Genomic DNA, 13,705 nt, shown 5'->3' with positions numbered 1-13,705 from the left:
GTTCACAACCTGGAAACTATGCCGGTGCTGGTTATGATTTGCAGGCATACAATGAGTCCCGGCCTCTTGATAATTTCCACCTCTGTTGCTGCTGTTACTGGTGAAGTAACGAATGGAACCAGCATTCTGGGACATTTGCGACATCTGAGATATTTGCACTCCACTCAAGTTTTGCGACATTTGCACACCATTAATGTTGTGGGACATGTGTAAACCGGATCGGTTTTGGGCAATTGGACCACCAGATATGTTTTGTGACATTGATATACCACAACGGTCTTGGGACAAAAGTACGTCACCACCCTCCGGGGTCATACGAATCTCACCCACAGACATGCGAATTTCTGTCTGTCCTGAGGGAAACAAATTTGTGGCAACAACTCCACTTACTCTTCCAGATGACTGTATACATGTCAAACGCTAATAAATACAAGGTAAATGTTGTTGACGGTTAATAAACATTTAATAACATGAGTGGTACAAAAGGACACGAAAAAAATCACCTGAAACTGTTGAACAGATACCCCATTGTTGTAGTTCTGCTGAGGGTATACCATAGTCCCCCTTACTTGCCCAGCCATTTGAGGCGGGTAATCAGCACTATACCCCTGGAAATATCACAAACTCAAATCAATATGTGTTTAAATAGAATATCACAAACTCACAAACTCACATCAATATTTGTTTAAGTTTAATTTGTAGCGTATGTGATTCACTCACACATTGATCGTGGGATCCCCAACCAGGATGGAAGGTGTTTGGCGGCTGCACGTAGTTGTGTTGAGGAAGGCAAGTGTTCTGACAATTGCTGGTTTCTGGAAAGTCTTGTGGTACAACACTCTTGTTTTTCCTGACTTGCTTCCTTGCGGAGTTTTTATTCTCACCTGGTTGTAAAAATCTTTTTTCACGAGTCCTGTGAGCCTTTAAACCACCGCGCGGAACAGGATCTTTAACCATAATAGGGGGGTAAGTGTGGTAGTATCATCCCCAACGCTGTTTGGAGGTTTGTTAACGGAGCCTGGTGTCGTAGTACCAACAATCGCCATCCTGTTCCCCCCGGAAGTCAGTGCACCAGCTTCGTTATCACCAAATGCTGAAAGAGCATCACTCTCATCAAGACGTAACACAATATTCATAATACCTTCTATGACCAAATCCAACTTCTGCTCGGAAAGTGATCCACGGAGGGCAGCAGGTTCCACCGCATTCATAATCCGGTCATAGCGCTTAACTTCTTCTGTTTTCTCGGGATCATGATAAGCAACCTTCACAAGAGTGTGCTTGCGTTGTATATCTTTCCTCCATCGGTCAACTATATATCCAACAGGCACATTTTCCACATCCTCCACGTCCAACACCTTAATGATGTGCCTACACATAATGCCGTGGCACTCGAAATGTTTGCAGTCACACTTTGCAAAAGAGGTCTCCTTGTTGAACAGCACGACGTATATACGCTTCCGGCCTGCCAAAGATATTTCCTTTCTCAAGAACTTGGACCATACCCATACTTTGTCAGACACCGTATGCTCAACCTCCACATCAGAAACTACTTTCGAAGTAATAGGTGTTACGTAACATACCCGCATACATTGGATCTGGACTTCAACGAACTTCGCATCCGTATATAGTTTCTGGAACTTCCTCTCCACAGCAAACTCTCCAACCAAAGACCGAGTAAAACGACAGCAGTTCACATCAGCAGCTTTTTCATCATTGGCCCTACTTTCCATGGCCTTGCAGTACCTAGGAGCAAACTGATATAATCTCGTATTCTTCTTCAAGTACCCGTCGAAGAAACTGTTAATACTCTCAACCCTCTGAGTCGTCTGCATCCCCGCCCAAAAAATATGCTTCACATATGCAGGTATCCACATTTCTCGCTGATTATACAACCCTATACATTTAAAAAAGGTCATTAGGTAAATTAACAACAAAGGAATTGAACATGAAAGACATTCTCACCAAAGACAATGCCATATATGAAATACCAACCACATTGCACATGTAAATCAAATTTTTATTGCAGTTTGGTACATAATTAAATGAAAACGTGTACCCATCTAAAATGTTATCGCGGTTTCGTATGATGTATACTTTATCATATCACGATTAGAATTAAAAGTAGTACCAAACAATGAAAAATACCTACTAGCCACTTGTAGCTTTCCTTAGCCTCCTTCAGCTTGAAAGTTTCCACCACTTCAGCCCAACCTTCTTCGAATTCAACAGGGGTCAAACTGTTGTATATGACATTCTGTAGGGCAACTTTTATTTGGGGAAAATCAGTCATCGAACCCAATTTTCGGCTGAACTTCTGCATAATATGCCACATACACCAACGATGTCTGGTTTTAGGCATTGGCATTGCTATTCTAATTGCCTTCCTCATAGCCACATCCTGGTCGGTCATAATAGCAGCGGGAGCTTTACCCCCCATACAAGACAACCATGCCCTAAAGAGCCAAACGAACGTTTCCGCGGTTTCATGAGACACTAATGCACATCCAAGCAAAATTGTTTGCCCATGGTGATTCACCCCAACAAAGTTCGAAAATGGCAACTCATACTTGTTTGTCAAGCACGTGGAGTCAAAACAAACCACATCCCCAAAGTACTCATACGCGGCTCTGCTACGAGCATCAACCCACATTACATCCTGCAACTTCCCTGTTTTATCAAGCCGGTGCAGATGGAAATTTTTTTGATTATCCTTTGTCATTTTATCTAAATAATTTATCATCGCAACAGCATCCCCATCTCGTAGCCTTAATCGCATCCTCCTATTCAAAATATTATGCACGTCTTTTTTCGTAAAACCAATATTCTCTACACCATTCCTTCTTCCCGCTAAGTTATTGAAAATCTGAGCCACAGGTGCACCTGAATCGTGATCATTTTCAATCTGTTTCAGGATTGTCTGAGTAATTTTCCTGACCCGGAACATGGAAATATGGTTGGACTTGGTAGGAGTGGGAATGTGGTTCAAATGTTCAGTAACAACACTCTTCACAACCCATAAATTCTCTTTGGTCCGAGCCCCATATAGCATAACAGGGCAACTACACTTCTTCGTCTTCCTCTTAAGAATTGGTTCCTCTGCGCAGGTAACTACCCTGCCATTCACCATCCGCCGGTATTTTGGCCTTCCATGACACTCACACCGCCAAACATAGGTCCTCAGGGAATTCGATTTGCCCGTTTCACTGTCTTTCACCCCCGCTCTTATTCCCTCCCATACACACTACACCAAAACCTTGTTGCTCCCCGTAGGATCGAAAATAGTTATTCAATGCTTCCCAATTAGCAAAAGACATTCCAACAGAAGGGGTCGGTAGAACGGGACCTTTGTTCCGCTTCGTAGGAGTTGTATACAAATCTGCGTTAATGGTTGAAACCCCATCTCCATCATCAGGGCATCCAATGTCTCCATCCTCCATACAAGTAGTGTTTCGCCCCACTCCCATTTCTCCGGATTCATCATAATTATCATCATTAACCTCATTCAGGTCATCATCATTTTCAATACACAATTCTTCATCTAATTCATCTCCTTCATCTAATGCTTCATCATAATCATCCACAACATCATCCTCGTCATCTTCCCAACGTTCTTCACCAACTTCTACCTCCTCAACTCCACCATCTTCAGACTCTACACCATCACCTACCCCATCATCTTCGTCAAACCCATCATCACTACAATATTCCCCTACATCATCCAACAACTCTTCCTCCCCATCCAATTCAAGAACCTACATAATGAAATTTATTGTGTTTAATTTGGAGTATGGTACAGGATTCCGATACCAAACCTTAAAAATGTTTACCAATGAGTTCGTGTTCCCCATTGCCTTTTCCTCTTTTAACAAAATGTTTTCCGTAAATTCACAATTTATCAATAACAATACCCTAAATTTTATTCCAATCATCGTTGAGATCCTAATTATTATCCCAATCATCTTTATCCTAATTTTTTTTCCCCATATTTCGTAACCAAATTCAAACCGTAATTTCAACATTACTCAAATTTATAACATGGATAATTAAAAAATTCATACCATAACTAATTCTCAGTCTCTACTCACTGAATTGAATGACCTCGTTTTAATAAAATTTTCGACATTATTTTTCCACTAATAGTTGAATGCATTTATTGTATGAAAAAATGAAATGTTTGGTTTATTTACAACTAATTACGGAAACTTGGAAACATACCTGGTTTAATTGCAACCTCCTTTTGCTTCCAACAACTCCTTCACCCTCCTTAGAAGTTCTCATTTCCGGCGCCTACCAATTTTTGGCCAACTTATCCACGCCTACTTCATGACAAACACCATACACAAGGTGAGCCCAGCTTCCACATTCGAGGGCTTCATTCATACGGATTTCAAAATTTTAATCAAACAAACCAGATCTGAAAAATAATTATGAATTTGGGGGAAGAAATTGGGGGAGGAAATTAAACCGAATAGAAATTAAAGTTTTGGGAAAATAATTATGCAAATAATTTCACCATTTTTGCCGCCTAAAATTTCAGCAGTGACATTGGCGCAATTGGGGAAATTTTCACTCTCTCTCTAGAATTTCAGCAAATTTTCATGGCGCTAAGAATTATCCCCCAATTCCTTTTTCTTTTCTAACTAAAATGACCCCACTTATGATTTTAGTATTATTCTATTGCTAGTATACCATTTAAATGGTATACCTAGTATACACAAAGACTTCCTCCTTTTGTTAGACTGTGTAACTAAATGTTTTGGTAAAACTGATTATCTTTTTATCCTCATCAACTCCATAAATCCGCCACAGTACCTTTTTACATAAATTTGTCATTATTTGCCTACAATATAAGAAGACACTTTATTTTAATCTCAACTAGTTTTAATTAAGATTTATGATTGAATATCATCTCACCCTGGTTCCCAAAAAAACATCGGTTATTATTATTATAATTATAATAATACTTTCTCTGTTTTTTTTTTTAAATTACACAATTATTTAGTCACATTTGTCAATGTACGATTTCAAACATTAATATCTTCAGTTATGGATAAGAAAAAATTATAAAATTTGATACTTAAAAGATATTTACTGAAATGAATCTAATAAATATATTTTTTTCTTAATTATAAATCACAAATAAAGTCAAAGGAACATGTGTGAATAATGTCAAAAACCTAATTAAGTAATCTAATAATAATAAGAACGAGAAACAGAGGAAGTAATAAACTCGGCATCCCGGAATATATAGCAATCAGCCAATCATGTACATTAATCACAGCAGGTGAGCAGCACTGCAGTTTCCATCGAATCCTTTCTGTTATCTATCATCAAAAAAGCAAATTATAAAAAAATAAAAAATAAAAAATAAAAATTGAGACAGAAGCAAAGGCTGTCCTGTCTGTCAAAGTTGAACAGGGCATGATCTTCTTCTCTCTCCTAATCAACATAGACAACCGGATATTTATACATACACAGCTAATTAATAATAATAATAACACACAGAAAACAAAAAAGAGAGCTTAGACTTTCAAGAGTTTGATCGCCCATTTTTGCTGCTGCTGCTGCTGCTACTGTTTTGTTGTTTGAGCAAAAATGAGGGAGGTGATCAACATTCACATCGGTCAAGCTGGAATTCAAGTGGGAAATTCTTGTTGGGAACTTTTTTGCCTCGAACATGGAATTCAGCAAGATGGCATGATGCCCAGGTTTCTGGGTGTTTTGCCAATTTTTTTTTGTTAATTAATCAATTGATTACTTCTTTTAGGATAATTATGCATTTGATAAAATGGGTTTTGATTATTTTTCTTTGATGGGTCGATTTTTGAGATTTACATTGATGGGTTTTTGGTTTGAAGTTTTTAGTAAGTAGTAATAATTGATGATCAAATAATTATGTTTGAACTCTTTTTCTATATTTTGTTTGACTTCTTGATGAAGTAATTGGTACTGTGTTGTTCAGATGAAATCTGCCTATTTTATAACTGTGGATGTTAGCTAGTTTAGCTGACAAAATATTGAGGGGTGGATCGAATTTCGTTTACACCATTGTCCTGGGTTGTAAATAGTAAATTGTTATTTGATTCTTCATAATTAGTGAATCTGATATACTTCTGATAGATTTTGAGTCATTATCATCAACAAAAGAGGGGGGAAATGGTGTCATTAAGGAGATACATGATACTTTTTGGACATTAATTATGTGATTGTTTGTGATAATTGACATTTGACTTGGGTGTATAATTAAAGATCGGATAGAGTTGGTCAGAGGAGGAGCACTCATTGTTCAATGGGAGAAATGTTGATTAAGCATAAGAAACTAGATTGCATATTATGGTGTCTGTAATCTGTAGTGCTATAAGTCGTTGGTCGTTTGTTCTTGACTAAATCCAAGCTGATTTAATGTGAAATAAGTGGTGAATTATGATCAAAGGATGAAGAATGAATGACTGTTGTTAGGGATATCATGTTTTGCATTTGTACTTGGTAGATGATCTGATATATATAACAATGAGTTCTTTATATCATCTGTATAGCCGCTACTGTGTTATTTGGGTATATTTTCTTAAGCAGATAGTTTAATTATCCTCGAATCATCATCATTGTTTCCCAATTTTGTCTGTGTCTAAATTTTTTGGGGTTTCATTTATTTCAGTGACACATCTATAGGTGTTGAAAGTGATTCGTTTAACACCTTCTTCAATGAGACTAGTTCTGGGAAGCATGTACCAAGAGCTGTGTTCATTGATTTGGAACCAACTGTGATAGATGAAATACGGACAGGACCATATAGACAACTCTTCCATCCAGAGCAGCTCCTCACTGGGAAAGAAGACGCTGCCAACAATTTTGCTCGGGGACATTATACAGGTTCTGTTGCATGCTGGATTTTTTTATTTTACAATCAGCTACTTTATCTTACACTTATTACTTATTAAAAGTATGTTGTTGATTTTTCTGGTTCGCAGTGGGAAAGGATATGGTTGATTTGTGCCTTGACCGGGTAAGGAAATTGGCCGACAGTTGCACTGGATTGCAAGGCTTCTTGGTATTTAATGCTGTTGGTGGTGGCACAGGTTCTGGTTTTGGTTCATTGCTTTTAGAACGCTTGTCTGTTGAGTATGGTAAAAAGTCCAAACTCGCATTTTCAATCTACCCTTCTCCACAGGTACTTAATTTGTTTTATCTTGTTAATTTTGTAGTTGTGCATATTTCTTGTTATACAAAGCATGAAAATGATGGTGTTACTATTCATTCAATGTAATTCAGGTATCAACAGCAGTTGTTGAGCCGTACAACAGTGTCCTGGCCACTCATTCCCTACTGGAGCACACTGATGTAGCTGTGCTTTTAGACAATGAAGCAATATATGATATATGCAAGAAATCCCTAAACATTGAGAGGCCTACGTATACAAACTTGAACCGTTTAATATCCCAAGTAGTATCTTCATTAACTACTTCTTTAAGGTTTGACGGAGCCATAAATGTGGACATTACAGAGTTTCAGACTAACCTTGTACCATATCCTCGTATTCACTTCATGTTATCGTCCTATGCCCCTGTTATCTCTGCTGAAAAGGCTTACCATGAACAGCTTTCAGTGCCTGAGATCACAACTGCTGTATTTGAACCTTCAAGTATGATGGCTAAGTGTGATCCAAGACATGGTAAATACATGGCTGCTTGTTTGATGTACCGTGGTGATGTTGTTCCCAAAGACGTTAATGCTGCTGTTGGCACTATCAAGAACAAAAGAACTGTTCAATTTGTTGACTGGTAAGTTAGTTAGTATTATGCATGTTTAATATCACGTTAATTAATTAAACATTTCTTGTGATTCACACAGTATACGTAACATTACAGGTGCCCAACTGGTTTCAAGTGTGGAATCAACTACGAACCCCCAACAGTAGTACCAGGTGGTGATCTTGCAAAGGTGCAGCGTGCAGTCTGCATGATCAGCAACAATACCGCAGTGGCTGAAGTATTTGCCAGAATTGACCATAAATTTGACCTTATGTATGCCAAGAGAGCATTTGTGCACTGGTATGTTGGTGAAGGTATGGAAGAAGGTGAGTTCTCAGAAGCTCGAGAGGACTTAGCTGCTCTCGAGAAAGACTATGAGGAAGTCGGTGCAGAGGCCAGTAATGAAGAAGAGGAAGAAGAATACTAAGTTCAATACCATGTTACCAATTTCCTGCTCTTTCTCTTTTTTTCTTTTTTTTTTTACCCTTTTTGCAGTGTGTATTACTTATTGTAATTTTTACTGGTGAATAACTCATTTTTGGAGTGTAAATTTATCATTTAAATGGCATCTACCAATCAGCCATATTGTATAGGATTATATGATTGTTTAGAAGCTGAGGTTTTCAAGGAGGATGTATCCTTTCCAAATTGTCTAATTCATAAATTTAAGTCCAATATTTATCTTACTCTCCTTTTCTTTCACAATTAACTTAACTGTAATTTTTTGAACTAATTTAAGAGGAAAAAATCCGAACTCCTGAAACTCGTCGAACGAGGGATTTATAGTTCAACGCAAGACTGGGGGATTTATATATTACTATTGTAGACCCTGTAATTTGCATCACTGCATTGGTATAATCTGTATAGTAAAAGTAATCTGTGCATTTTTGTCCTCATTTACACCCTGATATGGCAACTAGTGGATAGTTGATAGTTGATAGTTGATTCACTTGATTGTTTAGGTGGGTTGAGCCGCAGCCGGTTGTATTATTAGCCTGATAAAGCATCAAGTGTGTGTACATAAGTGTTGGTTAATAATTTGACCGAGCCAAAACACTTTCCCAAAAACGGCGTTTTATGTAGCTCACTTCTTTGGATTCTTCCTAATTGTGCATGACATGTACCTATTCATAAAACTATGAAAGCAGGGTAAGTAAGCATCAACATGCACAAAATACAAACAATTAAAAAGGGGAACGAATGATGTACTTGTCACCAACAACACCCCTTCACGACAACCTCTTCTAGACCCTTACACCCCCTCCCCTCCCTTGATGACCATAAATCGCTCTTTACGAACACTCGTGTCGTGGTCTGGTGAGCTCCCCCAGATCGAATTAGTACAGTTGATGGGAATGTTTTTACTATCAAGTTCAAGTTGGGTCAATTTAATTAGTCAAGGTCGTATTTCAGATTAAATAAGGTCATAAGGAGTATCTAACGGTAGATATTGTAATTTCTTTCTTTCCGTCAACATGTTCACTGTGGAGAAATTTGAGAAGAAATCTCTCAAAGATTTGATTCTTTTTTCTTCTGAAAACCAATTTGTTTCAAGAAGCAAATTAGCTCCCTTTTGGTTTCGTGTTTTTGTATTGACTTCAACTCCTTTGGTTACGCGTCAATATATCCTCATAGGGATTATATATATATATATATATATATATATATATATATATATATATATATATATATATATATATATATATATATATATATATATATATATATAATCGGGATCTGGTGAGAACCACCCCTTAAGATGAGAACTGAGAACTAATCTCAGCCCTCGATCAAATCAATCTTACGGCCATCATCTCATCCGACTAAATAAAAAAGTAAGGGTAAATTGGTAAACCTAACGCGTTGAATGACCTCCCCTTCCCAAGAACGTTTTTTCATAATCTTTCTCTCTCTTTCATCAGTTTTCTCTCTCCCCCTTCAAATCCTCTCTAAGATCGATTTCTTCAGCATCTCCGATTCCTCTAATTCCTTCACCTTTGCGATTTTCCTCTTTCAATTCGTCAGGTACGTATTCCATTTTCTGATTTTGTTTAAGTTTTCGCAATATTGATTCCTAAGTTAGGGATTGTTATTTGTTCGATTTATTCAATTATTTGCGATTTTAATTGTTGAAGTTAGGGTGTAGACACCTACTTTTGTCCCCGTTCCCGCAAGGGAAAGGTTCGATGATGAAAGCGTAAATCTCCACTTGACAACGCATCTCCTATAAAATAAACGAATCTCGATTCCCCATTTCATTTCACCCGAAACCTACTATTTATGGAAACCTGCTAAAAATAGTAACTGCCGTAAAAGGTAGTTTCTAAAAGTGGCAAATCATAAAAGATAGAAACCTGTCAGAATTAGGTGTTGCATTCCAACATAAATCCTAAATGAGATAGAAAACTGCGAGAATCCTATTCCAAATATGATTCAGAAATAAGAGTTACGTATTAATTAAAATCCTAACAAGCCTAGAGTTCGTAACGGGCCCAGACGCATTCCGTCATAAAATTGATACGCGCTAAAAGACTCGAATTAATCTCAAACTCTACGGATTTCAGGAATCCGAATCTGACTAAAGAGAACAGCCTAGACCCTATTTTCAACGCCTGGCTCTGGGCGCCGAAATCTTCGGCGCCCAGGCCTGGGCGCTGAAAATACCTGGGTACGTGTTTTTTCCTAATTCTTTGTGGATTAGAACTCTGCAATTCTATCTTTCCACGAACTCTTCCCTATAAATAGGCCCCTAAATTCAACGTGAAAAGACACACACAACAACACATTCATATTCTGAGTATTGACTTCAACCCTTAGCCTAAGCCTCACGCTGCGAAATTGTTCACGCGTTCTATCGCAATCGATCCATAAATCGAACAGAACGTATCCTGTCCCATAATTTGAGATTCGTTAAATAAAAAGGAGAAATAGCAAAGTCAAAGTGGTTAGTTTTCTGAGAACCGTGACGCACCTCTCAAGGGTGCGTCGTAATGTGTCCCTTTTCGATGATTTAACTGCTTTCCTCGCCCTTTTTATGAACTGTTAAACTAACCTAATCTGATTGTTCTATCACGCCTAACAAATATAATATTTTTGGGAAATCGGATTATCATGCTAGGTCCCTTAATGCTATTTAAATCAGATAATCACGATCGAATTAGTATTATATGTTGCATATTGCTAAAATCAACTCAGATTAGTTTAATAGTTAACGCATGTCCCTTCAATTATTTATGCTGAGCTAGTAAGGATATCCTGCCTCTGGAGTTATCGACGAGCGAAGTACTCCTCTCGGTAGTTACAGTCCCCCGAACCCTCAATCTCTACCTTGCGGGTGTATGTTGAGAGATCCCCACACCAGGGATCACAAGGGACCTACGGCCGTCGTGGTCAAACATAATTGCACTCCCTTTATGTCACGATAACCGGGTTTTGTCAGTTTTTCTCATTGTCGTTAAAAACTGAATCGCGACTCCTATATTACTAGTCAATTGGGTGTAAACTCACAGGAAATCCAATTACACTTGATTGAATAAAAAGAATCGTCACACCCACGAGGGACGAGGTCACGCATTAGCCTCGCGCTTTTTCGACCCCCTCACAGTGGCGACTCCACTGGGGATAGTGAAGGAAATACTCGTGCTTGTAGGTAATCAAAATAGCCGAAGAGTGAAACGATCCTACCCCGCGTTTATTTCCCCATCAAGTTGGGACGACCTGAAAATCAGCATATTAATGTGAACGGGCAGAACCGCATAACGAATCTCGACTCCCTCGGGAGTTGGGACTAAGGATACCTTTTTTCGCCAATAGGGGGGTGCATACGCCGCGCATGTTTCCCACTCGGTACTTGTGCAGGTAGTACACCTATCCCGAACCCAATTGCTCGCTCATTAGGTCCCTCTCGCCTGCATGCCCCCTTGGCTTGCACTTGCGGGTTGGCCTCTTGAGCGAAATTCGTCTGTTGAAGACACTACCTCGACCGGGGCATGTGTTGGATCTACGATAGAAGCGGTACCAAGCCAGGCGCAAATAATTACCCATAAAAGCCTATCATAAACTACATGACATGTTATTATTGCCTCATGATGTAATGTTAGTTATGTGTAGAGAAATATATGATTGTGTGTGACAAACTATCCTAGAAAACCAACGACCTTAAAAATTGCCCAAACATTCATAGACTAATTTGCCAAAGAGTTATACTGAAATACGTGTTCCGCAAACCCGAATGATCGCCACAAAAAGCGAAGCTCGGGATGGCCTGTAACGAATCCCACAAACGCTGCACAACGCGTAAAGGACGTTATTAGGCAAGCACGCAAATCGAAGTCGCATAAACAAAAGTAGACGCAAACAGAAAACGAGAACCAGCCAGGGGCGCATTTTCAACGCCCCTGGCTGGGCGCCAGAATTTCTCACGCCCCTCGTTGGGCGCTGAAGTTGCTGCTTGGCCTTCTGGTCAGGCGCAGCAGCCTCGGTGCCCGTGCAAAAGGAAAATACGTAGCACAAAAAAAATTTGCGTAAAAAGAATTGCTACGAGGGCGTAAGAAAAGCACTCGATTTCAAAAGCGACTCGTAAAAAAAAAGAATAACTCTTTGTGTCGTTGTTAGGCCTCCTATGACGACAATGTTCGGCACCAAAACCGAGCATGCTAATTTAAAAATAAAAAAAAAAAAAACTTTGAATGTCACATTGGCAAAGTATTCAAAAAATAATGTTCAAATAGAGCCTTTAAAGAAAAATAATGTTCGAATAAAAAAATAAATCCGAGTCTAGACTAGGCTATGCCAAAAGTACAATCTAAATCCTAAGTCTTAGTTGTCTTATCCATAGAATCGGTCCTAATGCTTGGTGTCGTTCTGCAAGTCAAAAGGTTAAACCCTATTGAGCCTCCCTTCCTAACATTTAAATCAATAAGCACCCATATGTAATTGTCATCCCTTGCTAAGAGTCTACGGCCTCAATACTCTCTCACCGATAAAAATAATATATCATAGTATTTGCAAAATGGAAACAGTCACATTCTGGAAATCATTCCCCCATGGTCGCACAACCCCCAAAGTGAACCTAAGGTGTCAACACCATTAGCAAAAATTAAATGGCCTCAAGGCTTATGATCACATTGGGTCACGACTATCATATTCCTCTCGAGCCACTCGCCCCTTGAAGTATTCCTAAGTACGGACTAAAAGATTTTCCATGAATGCAACATGACCAACCATGAAAATACCCAAATCGGCATACCATAAGGCTACCATTGGGGTAAAGCAATACACACTAAGAGAGAAGTCGCACTAATGATTCTAGTCTTGCAAAAATAAAAATTCGATCTCCCCAATTAACTACCTTGCCAACATTAAGCAAAATGGCGCATGACAAATGAACACCCAAGGGTTAAAATCTAAAGTGTCAACCAACGAAAGTTATGGTCCAATTAACCTAAGTCTGAGAGTCGCTTGGTCAAGTATTATAGGCTTACACCACGTCATTATTTTGAGTCTAGGCCACCTCCTTGTATTCATACACGGGTTATAATCAGAAAGATTAATGAAAGTTCGAGTCTAAATCACAACTTCCAATTAAATCCCAGAAACTGGAATCTGAAAAGAAGCAAAAAAAGTTATTTTCGATGCAATTCTTTCGTTAAATTTCAATAAGGTAAAAACAAGATTTCGAATCTACGCTATTTTCACATTTTAAGAAACGACTAAATACGCTTGCAAAGTAAGACAATTTAAAAAGTCCACCCTAGGCCCACTAAAATTAAAGGTCCACTATAGGCCTACCAAACGAGGCTCACTCAGTCTCGCCGCGTGACTCAAAGACCACAACCATCTACCTTTTAGCCCAAATAAAAAATTTTATGTTGGGGAGAAATCCCGAGCAAAAAGAAAAAATAGAAAGAGAAAAGGGAGAGCGAAAAGAGCGAGCCATGAAATACTTAGCTCGT

The 13,705-nt window shown here is 38.7% G+C and overlaps 2 protein-coding genes across 3 annotated transcripts; one reads left to right on the top strand and one right to left on the bottom strand.

Annotated features, from left to right (window-relative positions):
• Positions 1–347: 347 nt before the first annotated feature.
• On the bottom strand, positions 348–2,336 carry LOC130470758 (protein FAR1-RELATED SEQUENCE 6-like). 2 transcript variants are annotated; one of them, XR_008931482.1, is made up of 4 exons: positions 2,149–2,336; positions 721–1,897; positions 504–608; positions 348–402 (listed from the first exon to the last, which is right to left on the bottom strand). XR_008931482.1 is itself a non-coding variant. In XM_056841270.1 (2 exons), exons 1-2 carry the CDS (start codon positions 2,333–2,335, stop codon positions 924–926), a joined length of 1,161 nt encoding a protein of 386 aa, XP_056697248.1. In that variant the 5' UTR covers position 2,336; the 3' UTR covers positions 456–923. The 2 variants fall into 2 exon arrangements, 1 of the variants encoding a protein (XP_056697248.1); XM_056841270.1 differs by lacking the exon at positions 348–402 and having other exon boundaries at positions 456–1,897.
• A 2,970-nt stretch (positions 2,337–5,306) lies between these two features.
• LOC110799400 (tubulin alpha-5 chain) lies at positions 5,307–8,437 on the top strand. The gene is made up of 5 exons (XM_022004663.2): positions 5,307–5,711; positions 6,659–6,873; positions 6,972–7,171; positions 7,273–7,781; positions 7,869–8,437. The coding sequence occupies exons 1-5, from the start codon at positions 5,599–5,601 to the stop codon at positions 8,176–8,178; spliced, it is 1,347 nt and encodes a 448-aa protein (XP_021860355.1). The 5' UTR covers positions 5,307–5,598; the 3' UTR covers positions 8,179–8,437.
• Positions 8,438–13,705: the final 5,268 nt, after the last annotated feature.

Source organism: Spinacia oleracea, chromosome 3 (genome assembly GCF_020520425.1).
Source record: "Spinacia oleracea cultivar Varoflay chromosome 3, BTI_SOV_V1, whole genome shotgun sequence".
Lineage (NCBI taxonomy): Eukaryota > Viridiplantae > Streptophyta > Magnoliopsida > Caryophyllales > Amaranthaceae > Spinacia > Spinacia oleracea.
The sequence above is the reverse complement of the archived record's forward strand: the minus strand, read 5'-3'. Positions and strand labels throughout refer to the sequence as shown.

Excerpts from the sequence above, each read along its gene's own strand:
- LOC130470758 (XM_056841270.1), bottom strand. The coding sequence starts at position 2,335 with ATGTGGCATATTATGCAGAAGTTCAGCCGAAAATTGGGTTCGATGACT. Across the intron at positions 1,898-2,148 it reads AAGCTACAAGTGGCTAGTAG|GGTTGTATAATCAGCGAGAA; the intron begins GTATTTTTCATT and ends TTAAATGTATAG.
- LOC110799400 (XM_022004663.2), top strand. The coding sequence starts at position 5,599 with ATGAGGGAGGTGATCAACATTCACATCGGTCAAGCTGGAATTCAAGTG. Across the intron at positions 5,712-6,658 it reads CAAGATGGCATGATGCCCAG|TGACACATCTATAGGTGTTG; the intron begins GTTTCTGGGTGT and ends CATTTATTTCAG. Across the intron at positions 6,874-6,971 it reads TGCTCGGGGACATTATACAG|TGGGAAAGGATATGGTTGAT; the intron begins GTTCTGTTGCAT and ends TCTGGTTCGCAG.